Source organism: Lissotriton helveticus, chromosome 4_1 (assembly GCF_964261635.1).
Source record: "Lissotriton helveticus chromosome 4_1, aLisHel1.1, whole genome shotgun sequence".
In the NCBI taxonomy this organism is placed as follows: Eukaryota; Metazoa; Chordata; class Amphibia; order Caudata; family Salamandridae; genus Lissotriton; species Lissotriton helveticus.
This window is the reverse complement of record NC_136063.1, coordinates 1,447,977,907-1,447,993,407: the sequence shown is the minus strand read 5'-3', so window position 1 is coordinate 1,447,993,407 and position 15,501 is coordinate 1,447,977,907. Positions and strand designations below refer to the sequence as shown.

General features: G+C 48.9%; 1 protein-coding gene across 1 annotated transcript; it reads left to right on the top strand.

The window, feature by feature from the left end:
* The first annotated feature begins 3,534 nt into the window (after positions 1-3,534).
* Positions 3,535-6,431, top strand: FOXQ1 (forkhead box Q1). Its single transcript, XM_078688024.1, has one exon. It carries the CDS (start codon positions 4,208-4,210, stop codon positions 5,240-5,242), a length of 1,035 nt encoding a protein of 344 aa, XP_078544150.1. The 5' UTR covers positions 3,535-4,207; the 3' UTR covers positions 5,243-6,431.
* Positions 6,432-15,501: the final 9,070 nt, after the last annotated feature.

Below are 15,501 nucleotides of genomic sequence, written 5' to 3'. Positions count from 1 at the left end.
CCCTTTTGTACCGGGAGAGGCACTACAGCCAGGAGCCCATCACACCGGTGTGGGCCCCTCAGCCCTGCTGCCTTCCGCAGTCCAAACCTCCCCAGCCTACCCACCTTTCCCTCTGCGCTCTTCCCCGCCTCCCTTGGGGAGCTGTACCATTACTGCGGCCACAAGGGGGCTGCCAAGAAGATAGGCATGAGTGGAGTGCCTTGTGGGACAAGTGAAGCCACTGACGACTGTGACAACAACCCCATACACCAGGAGGGGCCGCTGTGAAAGTTATTGCTGGATCGGAAGGGAGGGAAGCCTGCGTAGAGGTTGGCAGCGACCCCGTATGCCAGGAGGAGCTGCGGTGGTACAGACTACTGTGTGGTGACGGCTGTCACCTTGATGGTGAAGTTAGAGCAACCCCGAATGCCAGGAGGGGCTGCAGATACCTAAGTGGTTGCAAAAAAGGGGCAGTCGCCAGAGAAATCTGAGCCATTATCTGTGATTCACCACAAAGCAGCAAGAACTGAGCCAGAGCTGTCCCATATGAAACTGAGGAAGACGCAGTGTACATTGCTGCATCGATGCCAGCCGGCAGCAGAGAAATCCAACCCCACCCAACCCCACTGTGTGGGAAGTGCAAGATTTACCATGCAGGAGATGTACCGGTGCACCTCCAATAGCTGCTGGAGCCAGCCACATATGCTCAGGAGAGAGAAGCATGCAGCTGACTCTTCGCTCAGGACCAGAGCAGTGTAAGTGCCTTTGGTCGGGGCACTCTCTGGGACACTGCAACCTTGCTCTCTGCTGGAGCTGGTAAGACTATTTACAGGCGTAGCGTACCCCGGAAGAAATCACTGCTGAAGGCGCTGCTGTACCAAGCCACTTTAGACTACTTTGCGAAGAGTCGGTGTGGGCTCTTAAATTAAGGCCTACTAGTGAACCTTCCTTTGAAGTGGCCACCAGTGAATGGGAAATAATCACATTACAAAGAGCGAGTGGGAGAGGGATTTGCTAGCGAAACACTAGAGATTTTTTTTGTTTATATGTCAAATTATTGCTTTGAACACATAGATATTGATTTACTTAACACTGCTGTGCGCTCTTTGGGTTAGGAGTCATGCTCACTGACCTGCCTTGTACTGCTCGACCATAGCTACCACTGAGAGTCATGTGCTGAAGGGGTACTTGGCCAAATTGCTCGGGATCTATAGTAGGTCGGGCTTGAGACATCAGGCGTAAAAGTCCTCAACCCCGACGGTTGGGCCCAGTAGATTGGGCCTATAAATCCCTACACATCCATGGCCCTCTGCAAGAGGTTCTGACACTAGCATTTTGGTGAATCGACAACTTTTTCTTGGTGTAACCTTATTTATTCCACCCATCAATTCTGGTACTGACGTTGTCATTCCGCTTACTGCACCCATCTTCTCTGGTAATCCCGGCCTTATCTCCTTTCCTGCAGGTATCTGAGTGGTATGTGAGTGCATGTAATGTCTGTGATTATCGCACGCTTGTCTCATTCGCCCAAAGGCTCGCCCTGCTGTAATGACACTGATTACCTGCCTTCGGTTCCGCGCAACCTTTCCACACACATACACACGCCCGTCTTGAATCTAACTCGTCACTTCTAGCCACGAACTGCCGCTGACATTTAGGGCCGCTTCTGTAAACCCCTCGCGTGTTTCCTTTCATCATCTGAAATCACTTGAAAGCCCTCGGCTGGAGATAAGAGACAATGCGCCGGGCCTACACAAACGCTAGAAAGGTAATAAAATAAACATCAAAGGTGGATCGGGCACAAAATAACAGCCCGATCCATGGCAGAGTGCAACAAAGGCAGGAAGGCGCGGAAACCTACCCCTGGGCCCGGCCATCGCAGGTGAACTGCCTCGGGAGCGGGGAGCAGTGCGCCTTTCCCAAAGCCTTAACCCAAATAACCCTATCTGTACAATCAGAGCCCTGGGCTTTCAAAGAGAGCGCAGCGGTGTGGATGTGTGCTTACACAGCATCACGCCGAGCTGCCCATTGTCCACTTGTTTATTGCACATTAACAGCAGCTGTTAACTCCCCTTACTCGTCACATCCTTGAAGTTCTGTGATATCCTGTACTTGCCAAGTTGTTTGAACTGATTTTTTGTGTGTGCATTTTACAGGCGTGTGGTTGTTAGTAATTTACGCCCATTTCAATCAGTCATTCCTCTTTTTTTACAGATTACAATACGCGTTTCCGTTCGTTATTTTTGCTATAATGCTGAATTAATCTTTTTGATGAGTTTATTGCCTGTTTATAACGCCAACTGTTGCGCTTTTTTTACACCTCACCTTGCAAGTCATTCATTGTGCAGCGTCCGTCTTTATTACGGTGTGTTTCTACGAAGCAAAGAAATCTAAATTAACTGTCGATGCGAGTATTTTGAAACAGGTGCCTCCATGGCGCGAGTAAAAACGTGAATTGTTTGTATAGGGAGGCCCGCAGTCCTCTGGACTTCTGTGGTGTCCGAATTCACTGACACGTGTGTTAAAATACTGCTTCCAGCTTTCTGTTTGCTTTTCCAAGTGTGATAAGTGTGTGCACTACACGGACAGGTATGTTTTGAATGTTTACAACAGCGCAGGTGAAGGCAAAATCTATTTAAGGCGCAATGTGTGTCAAAGAGACAAACCAGAGTCTTTAAGCAGGTTTAATTTCACACTTGGGCCGTTCTGCAGTTACCTGTACTAGAAAGGATTCAGCTCAGGTGAACGCTGGTAATAGTATTTTCCTAGCTACAACTGATTATGCATCACAGTGAAGGCTTCGGGATATAATCTCCTCCCTAACACACACTAGTCAGCTCTTTTGTTGCAGTGATTGCAGGGTCGTGGACAACTCTGGGATGTGGCAAGCACCCCGTACTGAGTGTGAAATACAGGCATACACGTTTCACGGGGAGGTGTGCCACTTTTAGAAACAGCTGGATTACCGCTGGGGTGCTTGGTGGCATAGGGCAAGTAGCTGGAATGCGCGTGCCAAGCTATGTGGCACAACATGAAATCTCTGGGGCATTTTGACAAATATAGGACGCGGTTTGAACAAGTGTTGGCGCAGTCCGACTATTGCTCGTGACTTGGCACTGCAATCTTAGAGGGTGGATAACAAATGGTATACCACACACACCAGTTGCAGGTCAGACGCCAGGTTGCAATGGCATGCATTGCTCCGGTCGTGAAATGCATTAAACGTATTAATTTGGCGTACATGTGTCCCCAAACAGGTGCCCTGCCATTCAAGCGGGGGACGGGGCTGGAGCCTCGCACTCTACTCCAGGCGGACGGGCTGCGGAGGGCAGGCTCACCTGCCAGATGGAGGGATCCGCCATCAGCGGCGATGAGGTCCCTTCTCCGGCAGGTGTCACTGTGGCTTCAGCCTCCTCGGAGTCCCACCTGGCCCCACCCCCGCCCCCGGGCGGCGTGGATTTGCTGGAAATAGGTAGGTGAGCGGAACCCGGCTCCACCCCCAGGGCTGGCTGTTAAAAAGCCGGTGGGAAGGTAGAGTGCTGGAGAGCGGCTCAGAGCCGGCTGACAGCATTCGAGCAGCAGAAGGGACCAGGGGGAGTCACGAGCACCCCTTAAACAGCCACAGACTTGACAAACCTCCACTGGAGGGGCTGAAACGGAACCGGACAACCCTTATACTGGGGGCTGAGACAGCACCAACGAGTGCCACTGCCAGGGCGCACATGCCACCACTGCACTGACAGGTGCCCATCACTGACCCGGCTTCCCTATACAAGCAATCTATGCTCGCAACTGCTGCTACAAGACATTCAAGAAAACGTGGGGGGTCCTCGCGAGCACCCCTACAGAATCTAGCAGTGATTTTTGTTCAAGTGTGGGTGAAAAGTGTGATGCACTGAAGACAGCTGGAGCTTTTCTGACAACACACTCTGCAGTGTTGTGCCCATTCACCATCCGGACGCAGGGCCGTGCAACCCAACGCCCAGAGACCCAGCACCTACAGACAGAACAGGGGGTCTCCTAGGAGCGAAGTGGCAGGTGTGCCACCCTGGCGCACAGAGACAGCGCTGTGCCCGTCTATCGTGCACAGCCAGTGGTGCAGCAGGGGTTATCCAGAAAGAAACTTGTCATCAGTCATTCATCACTCGTGCACAGTGGAACAGCTGTGCCACCCCATCACCTAGAAGTCCGTGCCCACACTCCACACCCCGTGCCCGCTCCAGAAGCGATGGAGCTGCACGGCTTTACCAACCCACGGACCTTCGAGGACAAGACTGGCAGCGACTTGGAAAGAAGCAGCAGCAGCCCGCTGTCAGGAGACGACGAGCTGGGCTCGGACGGGGACTGCGTGGCCAACAGCCCGTCCGCGCCCCCGGAGGAGGCGGACCCCGCGGCGGTGCCCATCGGCGAGGAGGGCATCCCCGGCGGGGCGGGGGAGCCTGGCAAAGCCAAGCCCTACACCCGGCGCCCCAAGCCCCCCTACTCGTACATCGCGCTCATCGCCATGGCCATCCGAGACTCGGGGGGCGGGCGCCTCACCCTGGCCGAGATCAACGACTACTTGATGCGCAAGTTCCCCTTCTTCCGCGGCGGCTACACGGGCTGGCGCAACTCGGTGCGCCACAACCTGTCCCTCAACGACTGCTTCGTCAAGGTGCTGCGGGACCCCTCGCGGCCCTGGGGCAAGGACAACTACTGGATGCTGAACCCCAACAGCGAGTACACCTTCGCCGACGGCGTCTTCCGGCGGCGCCGGAAGCGCCTGAGCCGCGCGTGCGCAGGACGCGGCCCGCCGCTGCCTGAGGAGGAGGCGGCTGAGCTGTCCCCTGCCCGCCGCTCCCCGCCACCGAAGCCTGCCAAGCCGGAGCCCGCCAAGTTCTGCAGCCCCTTCGCCATCGAGAGCATCCTGAGCCGGCCCTTCCTGCGCCGGGAGAGGCCCTACAGCCAGGAGCCTGTGGCGCAGGTGTGGGCCCCCACGGCCCTGCTGCCCCCCGCGCCACAGACCTACCCGCTGCTGCCCGCCTACCCTCCGGCGCTCTTCCCCGCCTCCCTCGGGGAGCTGTACCGGTACTGCGGGCCCGAGGGCACCTTCCTGCTGGAGCCGAGGGGACAGCACTTCAGCAGCTCCCAGCAGCAGCACTGTCTCTTCCCCAGCCCCTTCCAGCAGCAGCATCCCCGGGCCAGCCCCGAGCACCAGCGTGCCCCCAGCACTTACCAGCAGCAGCACTCCTCCTTCAGGATGGAGCACCTCCTGGCCCAGTGACCCCGGGGGCTGCCAGAGACTATGGGGGCGTCAGCACTTTCTTCAAGCGCAGGACACGACTGAAAACGAACATACTGTGCCTTGTAAAATGTTGTGATTTGCATTTGTCGGAGACAGGGGATTTCTAGAGTGTGGATGTTTTGCTTTTCATCCAGGTTATGTTGTCTAATATAGCATAGACCTCAGGCTGCCCCAAATCTGGTACATTAACTCCCCATTCGTGTTTTTTCTTTGCATTCCCGTACCTAAAGGGAAAGCAACATTACAAGTGCCTACATCGAAAATTAATAATGAAAAAAAATACATGGACTGGGTGAGAGACTTGCACCTGGCATGGGCAGCTCACAATGTTTTATAATTGGGCTTGGCCAGTTTCTCTGTCTGTCCCAGTACCACTTCTTTGTTGGGGGAAATGTAAGGAGAAACAACTTGTATCTAGTAGATTGAACGATGTTCTGTACTAGTTGTGTATTCGGCAGGTCCTGTATTTCGGTTGCATTTTGGGACTTCTATCCTCTAGACGAAAACTACTAGTACGAGAAGGTAGAGGGAAACACCTTAAAATACATTTCTTTTGGGTCAACTTGGGATCTTTGTAAACAAACTCCCTTTTATTTTATAGTTTTCTGATTTTGAAGTAGCACGATGAATCAATTTCAGGGACATATCCGATGCATTATTATCCCAATAGACAAACTCTCTCCTTTCTACGTTTTCCTGATTATCTGGTGAGGGGGCATACTTTCAGGGACGTATCAGATGAATAGGACGCCTTATTAACCCCTGATGTTCTGCTCCTGTCTGTCAGATGGAAAAGGCTCTTATATTTGTCATTCGTTTTTACTACTGTCCAGCAATATGCATCCACCACTGTGCCAAACTACTGCAGAGCCTAACAGATATCATTTCGTTTTCTACTTACCGTATTTATAAAAAATATATATATATATTTTTGACACGTGTTTAAATATGTTTATAACTAATAATGGACGGCATTGACTTTCTATATTTTGTATTTTTGACAAAGCTCGTGTTCAGAGCTCGGTGATTGCCATGTTCTCATTGCACACTACTGCCACTGTAAATGGAGGTGTATGTTTTTGTTTTGTAATAATGTACAGACTCCCTGTCATCTCAGGCTAATGACACAGCTTGTTCTCGAAATAAAAGTAAATCAAGTGCCTTGAAAGCTAGTGATGACTCAGCTCTCTGCATAGCTGCGCGGTGTTGTGACGGCTGGAGGGATCCGGGGGAATGACAGGTATGCGATTTGCGTGCGAAATCATAAAGGCAGCGTTTAGAAGAGGGATCCGGTTACAGGCGGCGGAGGGCGATCCAGCTCTCCGGGGGAGGAGGAACGTTCTCACACGGCTCACTGCAGCCACACTTTTGGGGAATGCCGGCCTCTGCTGATGGCCGGTGCCTGGGTGGGGACTCGTGTCTTGGCAGAAGCCTCCCGCCCTTCCTGTCTGACGGGAATACACTTCTCACCACCCACCCACCTTCCATAAGCAGCCGCTCCTATTGAGATCAAACCTCTCTTCAGACTGCCACAGAGCAGAATCTACCTGGGACACTTTTCTATCAGACAACACCAGCCCTTTAAGTAGAAGGTCAAAGAACGGTGTGTGTGGATGAAGGGTATGCAGCGTTGAGGGTCTCAAAAAGGGACATGGCTAAAAAAAAGGTACAAAAACGAAACACTTACAAGAGGCGTATAAGTAATATTGTGGCCCAAAAGACGTGAACTAGACACTGGTAAACTTAGCACTTTCCAATGGCAGCAGTTATCATTTCACCAGCAATGTACCTCTTCACCACCTTCCCCATAGGATCCTAATTACATCTGACACATAGGTTACCATAGCTGTGGGCTCTGTGGTCAAGCTTAGGCCCGGGCGTAGCTTTATCAATAGAGGGGATGGGGGGACAGGGATGTGATTTTCAGATTTCTCGACCATCACTCTAGCACCTAATGTCAAAATACATAATAGGACAAGCAGGGTGCGTGAGAGGGGGCTAAGGGACAGTGGAAAGGTAGAGGAATATGGATTGATAAGGGTAGTAAGTGAGAGAAAGCACATTATTTGTGAAATGACCAACATTTTTAAGTCTTTCCAAACTGAGGGAGAGAGTTGTGCGCCTGTGTGTAATTATTCCGGTGAAATCCGACAGACACCTCACCATAACCACCTGAAAGCACCTGTACCCAACTTTTTATCACAAAATACATTAGGGGGGTGTCCCCCCCCTCCCTAGCTACGCCCCTGGGTTTAGGGTTGGAAGAGCATGCAGCCTAAACTCCTCTACCACCCAACAGCATCCTCCGTGAGCAGCAAGTCCTTCAGCTTAAATGTCACAGCTCCAGAGCTGCCAATCGTGCACCGACATAAACACCATGACATACCCAAAACCTGAACTCGCCCAGGGGGGAGGGACTCAGTTTGCACTTTGGGCTCATTCAAGACTTGTGTTTCATATAGAACACAATTACAGAAACACAGCATCTGGGAAAGTGAAATAGTTTCAAATTAAGGTGATATGAGCAATTCAAACAGGATGTAAAAACGCAGAAGTGTGAACAAGGACTGCATCGCAGACTTGGTTTACTTTAAGGGTTACTATTAGCAGCAAAACCAAACAAGCTTCACCAGTTAGATCAATACAAGAACATTAAGTTTACAATATTTGGGAGCCATAAATCAGACCAGTTCGATATACAGTTTATTGTCCATCAATGTAAATAATTTGTCCTTTACAATAAACATTTTTTTAATCAAAGATATAAACATGGATTTTGTGAGCTCAGCATGAGTTCAGAACATACATAAACAAAACCAGAAAACATGACAACATAGCATATCTAAAAAAACAGTTGCACTCCACAAAAAACATACGTCAGAACATTAAACACAAATATAGCACAATATCATAACAATTATTCCCTATTATTATTATTATTATAATTTTCGTCCAGCTTTAGGACCTCTTGTGTCCTTTCTCTCATTTATAAAGCAATATATATATATATATATATATAAACAGAATTGCACCGACGCGCATTTCGGAAGGTAAAGAACGGTTAAGAGAGATAGTGCAACCTTCATCAGGGCGCTGTCTGTGCTCTATAGATAGTGGCAACTGCCATCCATTCTGAACTTTTTCAAGCACTAATGAGAGCTCACATCAGGTTCCCAATACTGGTTCATATATATTATAACCATCGACTTGTCTCCAAGGATAGAATCTTCTTATGTGTGCCAAGTTCAAGATTTGGGCCTGAACTTTAAGATTTTCCATCTTAGACAAGGAATTATGGAGATGTCTCATAAGGGAAAATGAGGGCCGTTAATACCACCCTCAAATCAGGAGAGGTACCCAGGAAAATATGGGGGTACCTTAAGAGTTCCTACAGTGGTAGTCCAGAAAAAGAACACAACACACTTTTGTAAAGTCAAGGACATGACCATAGGGCCCAGTAGAGATCCGTTTCGATTACTGCGATGCTGAGCTGTCCCACTTAACCCAAGCCAGGACACCTCCTCCCGTGCCTGGTGGCCACTTCCTCTGCACCCGACCATCTCCCCACCTAATCAGTAACTTGGCCTTGGACAATACATCTCTCAAGATACCACCATGAGGAGGGACAGTATCCATTTGGTTGCACCTTTTGAGTAATCCTGTACCCTCTCTCAGCAGGTACCTATTGGTCCCTGGTGGAGCATTTCCCTAGCATCATAACCCCCTCTCCCCCCAATTTATGCAAGCCCCAGTGTTTGGGGGAACCTCTCTCAGCATATAGATCCAGCAGCAGTGAATGGCCTTACAGCAAAACCCTTTTCTACAATCAGTAGGCTGACCCTTGGTAACTCCTCTCTTGATAGACCAGGACTTTCCCCACATCTCAACACCCTCCGCCCCTCCCCCTCCATTAGCACGGCCTGGTCCCAGGGATCGTCTGCCTTCATACTCCCCCCACCCTCTTGTCCCAGTCACGAATCTCCAAGGGCACCAGAGAATTCCTCCGTTATCGAGCACCCCACCTTCCAGGTGACAGGCAGGTAGTCAGAGGAAACTAAGTAACTCTCTCCGGAAACGTTTGTCCGGAGGTAAGGGGCGAGGAACGCGACCCCGGCTGCCCCCGGTGAGGAAGTACTTCTGCTCACAGAATAAACATACACCTGAAAACTAACCCCGCGCGCCGCTGAGGTCACCTGCTTCAAAGTCTGAATAGAGGCTGGAGTCAAGTCGGTTAGAGGCCTGGGGCTAATTTCATAGCAGTTCTCTTGGAAAGTCAAAAGCGACATTTAGTTAGCAACGTTTGAATGTGACGTATCGTGTTTACGCACAAGGATACTATGGTTTTTAAAGCACCTTTGCTGAAATATTAACCATAAACATTACATTTGCATTCTGAGGTTAAATAAAACTGCTGACGGAAATACGTGAGGTGTGCAGCTGACAAGGGGTGGATGCACGTGCGGTGTGCACGCTGACTAGGGGTATACATTGTGCCAGTGTGCCAGAAGGGGTGAGAAAGGGAAGCGTAGGTCTGCTATAACTGAGCAGAGCTTGCCAGAACACTCGCATTTAAGACAGCTTAGGCTCTAGTCTGACTTTCGTAATAAATGTATATTAAATGTATTTAGTGTGGATGGATGTGACCATCAGTTATTTGTAGGAGTGGCTAGCTTTTCCTTTTAAATATATTAAATACACCCCTGCTGTGAATAACCACCCCCACTTATTGCAAGCAAATATTGGGGTTAGAGGGCTACTGTGCCCAGCAGAGTAACCAATCGGCATGTGAAGCATGCCTTAAGGCAGGCTTCTCCAACCACTAAAGTTGAAGCTTTTGTTTGGTTTAATCAATATAGGGATCCCAAGACTGGGAAGTGTGTATTAAAGACGAAAATGGGTGTATTTTCACAACTCAAAAACTGAAGTTTGCAAGAAATGGTTGAATTTCCAAAATATTTTTTCACGCTGATACGGCATCGGTGAGACTTATTACTACTATTATAATTACCTTGGTGCCACAAGAACGTTATGACGATTTGTTGAGCAAGCTTACCACCCATGAGGGTATTCTGGTGCTTGAGAAGATGTGTAGGTCAAGCAGGAGTAGTTCTGAGCCACCTGGAAGAGATCCACTGGGTTAGTTGATGAAAATATTGGAAAAATGGTCGGCCGCATTCTAAAACACTTTCTTAATTAAATATTCAATAGTATGAGGTTTTAAAGTATAGTGAATGATGACCTTACAGAGTAGCAGCAAACTACAATCTTTGTTGGGGCTCTTCAATGATTCCCTCACTATCAGCCTCCAACAGTGCCCCTATCTTTCTATAGGCCCTCTGTCATATGTATTTCATTTGTTTTATAGCGCCTCTCATACCAATGAATAACATGTGTTTAGAAAATGTTACGTAAGACAAAGGGGACTACAAGGTGTATGATTCACATGTCATCCATACTAGTAGGCATTTTTAAAGAGTGATTGGTCTGGAGAAGCACAGACTCAGGATTCAAAACGTAACACAGTGGTTAGGATTGACTTTACTAATACAATTGTATTCCTACCCCAACAAACCCTTTTTAGCAGCATTAAGATAATACAAAAACTGGGAAAAAGCATAACTTTCTAACCTGTACCGTGCAGTTTCCATGTGGCTCTTTGATTGCTGTTTATTGCTCACTGAGCAAGATTACAATTGTAACTTATGAAGTGTACAATAGTAAAAGGATCTCGGTGACAAAAGCTGTAATCCACTGCACAATGCACATAAAATACAGTTCTGTGTAGTACACGTTCTTGCAGCAGGCATATTAACCCTCTGCTCTACCTTAGGAGTCAAAACTGCCACTAGGCAAAACTCCTGTCTCCTTCCAGAAGGACGATTAATCACCAGAGATATCTGGACACTTTATTTTACCTGAAAAATACTGGATGTACAAGGATCTCTGTAGTGGGTGCTTTTAAAACCAGAACATATTTCAAAACACACAGACAATGGAATTGTAAGTGAGTGCGGAGTGGATTATTCTGGCCTGCTGATGTTCTACTGGCGATACAGAAAAGGGGGGTGGTGATGAACAGAGTGTCTGAATTAAGCAGACCACTCTTACCCAGTCCAAAGATCAGGGCTTGATCCATCACCGTTATTTATCTCACTGCCCCATCCCAGCTCAGAACCTGGCTATATGCAAATTAGTCTGTCCCTGGCCCAGTGCATCATGGGAACAGGGCAGACCAAACTACCAAGCCAATTCTTCACCAGAAAGGAGACAAGCTACCGGGGACCGGTTTCTGGCATTTCAGCCTCTTCGGCCCGGCTTGCTTGAATCCTGATGGAGCAGTGAGAAAGGGACTCATGTCTGAGTATACCCTGCCACACCTATAGTGGCCAAAAACGATACAGAAAAGGGGGTGGTGATGAACAGAGTGTCTGAATTAAGCAGACCACTCTTACCCAGTCCAAAGATCAGGGCTTGATCCATCACCGTTATTTATCTCACTGCCCCATCCCAGCTCAGAACCTGGCTATATGCAAATTAGTCTGTCCCTGGCCCAGTGCATCATGGGAACAGGGCAGACCAAACTACCAAGCCAATTCTTCACCAGAAAGGAGACAAGCTACCGGGGACCGGTTTCTGGCATTTCAGCCTCTTCGGCCCGGCTTGCTTGAATCCTGATGGAGCAGTGAGAAAGGGACTCATGTCTGAGTATACCCTGCCACACCTATAGTGGCCAAAAACGATACAGAAAAGGGGGTGGTGATGAACAGAGTGTCTGAATTAAGCAGACCACTCTTACCCAGTCCAAAGATCAGGGCTTGATCCATCACCGTTATTTATCTCACTGCCCCATCCCAGCTCAGAACCTGGCTATATGCAAATTAGTCTGTCCCTGGCCCAGTGCATCATGGGAACAGGGCAGACCAAACTACCAAGCCAATTCTTCACCAGAAAGGAGACAAGCTACCGGGGACCGGTTTCTGGCATTTCAGCCTCTTCGGCCCGGCTTGCTTGAATCCTGATGGAGCAGTGAGAAAGGGACTCATGTCTGAGTATACCCTGCCACACCTATAGTGGCCAAAAACGATACAGAAAAGGGGGTGGTGATGAACAGAGTGTCTGAATTAAGCAGACCACTCTTACCCAGTCCAAAGATCAGGGCTTGATCCATCACCGTTATTTATCTCACTGCCCCATCCCAGCTCAGAACCTGGCTATATGCAAATTAGTCTGTCCCTGGCCCAGTGCATCATGGGAACAGGGCAGACCAAACTACCAAGCCAATTCTTCACCAGAAAGGAGACAAGCTACCGGGGACCGGTTTCTGGCATTTCAGCCTCTTCGGCCCGGCTTGCTTGAATCCTGATGGAGCAGTGAGAAAGGGACTCATGTCTGAGTATACCCTGCCACACCTATAGTGGCCAAAAACGATACAGAAAAGGGGGTGGTGATGAACAGAGTGTCTGAATTAAGCAGACCACTCTTACCCAGTCCAAAGATCAGGGCTTGATCCATCACCGTTATTTATCTCACTGCCCCATCCCAGCTCAGAACCTGGCTATATGCAAATTAGTCTGTCCCTGGCCCAGTGCATCATGGGAACAGGGCAGACCAAACTACCAAGCCAATTCTTCACCAGAAAGGAGACAAGCTACCGGGGACCGGTTTCTGGCATTTCAGCCTCTTCGGCCCGGCTTGCTTGAATCCTGATGGAGCAGTGAGAAAGGGACTCATGTCTGAGTATACCCTGCCAAACCTAGAGTGGCCAAAAACGATACAGAAAAGGGGGTGGTGATGAACAGAGTGTCTGAATTAAGCAGACCACTCTTACCCAGTCCAAAGATCAGGGCTTGATCCATCACCGTTATTTATCTCACTGCCCCATCCCAGCTCAGAACCTGGCTATATGCAAATTAGTCTGTCCCTGGCCCAGTGCATCATGGGAACAGGGCAGACCAAACTACCAAGCCAATTCTTCACCAGAAAGGAGACAAGCAACCGGGGACCGGTTTCTGGCATTTCAGCCTCTTCGGCCCGGCTTGCTTGAATCCTGATGGAGCAGTGAGAAAGGGACTCATGTCTGAGTATACCCTGCCACACCTATAGTGGCCAAAAACGATACAGAAAAGGGGGTGGTGATGAACAGAGTGTCTGAATTAAGCAGACCACTCTTACCCAGTCCAAAGATCAGGGCTTGATCCATCACCGTTATTTATCTCACTGCCCCATCCCAGCTCAGAACCTGGCTATATGCAAATTAGTCTGTCCCTGGCCCAGTGCATCATGGGAACAGGGCAGACCAAACTACCAAGCCAATTCTTCACCAGAAAGGAGACAAGCTACCGGGGACCGGTTTCTGGCATTTCAGCCTCTTCGGCCCGGCTTGCTTGAATCCTGATGGAGCAGTGAGAAAGGGACTCATGTCTGAGTATACCCTGCCACACCTATAGTGGCCAAAAACGATACAGAAAAGGGGGTGGTGATGAACAGAGTGTCTGAATTAAGCAGACCACTCTTACCCAGTCCAAAGATCAGGGCTTGATCCATCACCGTTATTTATCTCACTGCCCCATCCCAGCTCAGAACCTGGCTATATGCAAATTAGTCTGTCCCTGGCCCAGTGCATCATGGGAACAGGGCAGACCAAACTACCAAGCCAATTCTTCACCAGAAAGGAGACAAGCTACCGGGGACCGGTTTCTGGCATTTCAGCCTCTTCGGCCCGGCTTGCTTGAATCCTGATGGAGCAGTGAGAAAGGGACTCATGTCTGAGTATACCCTGCCACACCTATAGTGGCCAAAAACGATACAGAAAAGGGGGTGGTGATGAACAGAGTGTCTGAATTAAGCAGACCACTCTTACCCAGTCCAAAGATCAGGGCTTGATCCATCACCGTTATTTATCTCACTGCCCCATCCCAGCTCAGAACCTGGCTATATGCAAATTAGTCTGTCCCTGGCCCAGTGCATCATGGGAACAGGGCAGACCAAACTACCAAGCCAATTCTTCACCAGAAAGGAGACAAGCTACCGGGGACCGGTTTCTGGCATTTCAGCCTCTTCGGCCCGGCTTGCTTGAATCCTGATGGAGCAGTGAGAAAGGGACTCATGTCTGAGTATACCCTGCCACACCTATAGTGGCCAAAAACGATACAGAAAAGGGGGTGGTGATGAACAGAGTGTCTGAATTAAGCAGACCACTCTTACCCAGTCCAAAGATCAGGGCTTGATCCATCACCGTTATTTATCTCACTTGTTCTACTGGAGGCTGATATTGCAGGACGGCAAATAAACCCCCATGCCCCCCCACCCCACTAGTAACAAATTGCTCCCCCACACTTCCAGCCTCCGCTGTAAACGCCAGATGCCAGGTACAGTCAGTTCAGCTTTGTACAACAGCATTATATATTGAATCCAAGTTCTTTAGAACAACTAATCGCTAGTCCCTAATAGAGCATTTTCAGAATAGTCGCAAAACAGTTGTCCATCACGCCTAAGGTCTTGTGTCCCATGCTCTCCAGACCACTGGAGTCAAGCTATCCTGGCTGAAGACGGCTGATAGCCAGAAACCGGTCCTAGGATGCTTGATTCCGGTCCAGGAAAGACATGGCTTGGCAGTTCGGGCTGGACTGTTCTCATGAGGCACAGGGTCAAGGCTGATTTGCATATGGCCATGTCTGAACTGGGGTGGTGTGGAGTGCAAAAACAAGATGGATTTAGGCCCAGATCTCTGTACTGGGGTGAATGTATGACATTGTTCTGCATTCTGTCCATCAACTGTTGGTTTTGCATAAGGTCTTGTGTATGCACAGTAATCTAAAACAGGCCTAATGTGCATTTCCTCACTGCTCTTCCTTCACTGTACTGTAACTCCCACTCAGTCACTAGCCAGTTTATTCAGACTCATCTGCTCAAACTCGCATGAACAAAATGTGTAATCTGTAGTGCCCTCTAACTGCCCAGGATATCAACACTGCCTTGTTAACAGACATCTCCTTTAGGTTCAAGGATCTTGTTTTGATATGTATCCTTCAAAAAAGGACAGAGCAGACAATGCACAGTTTACACAAATAACGTAAGTCCTACATAGTCACATTTAAAATTAATTTCTAAAGTTAAAAACAACTCTATAATAATCTGTCACAGTTCAGAGTATAAATGCATTTTATTGCTGTATTAAAAAAGTTCTTAAATACAATATTATTTCCCTCATAACTGAGCATATACGGAGATTGTATGAT

What these genes read in the sequence shown, in the direction of transcription:
- FOXQ1 (XM_078688024.1), top strand. Translation starts at nt 4,208, where the DNA reads ATGGAGCTGCACGGCTTTACCAACCCACGGACCTTCGAGGACAAGACT.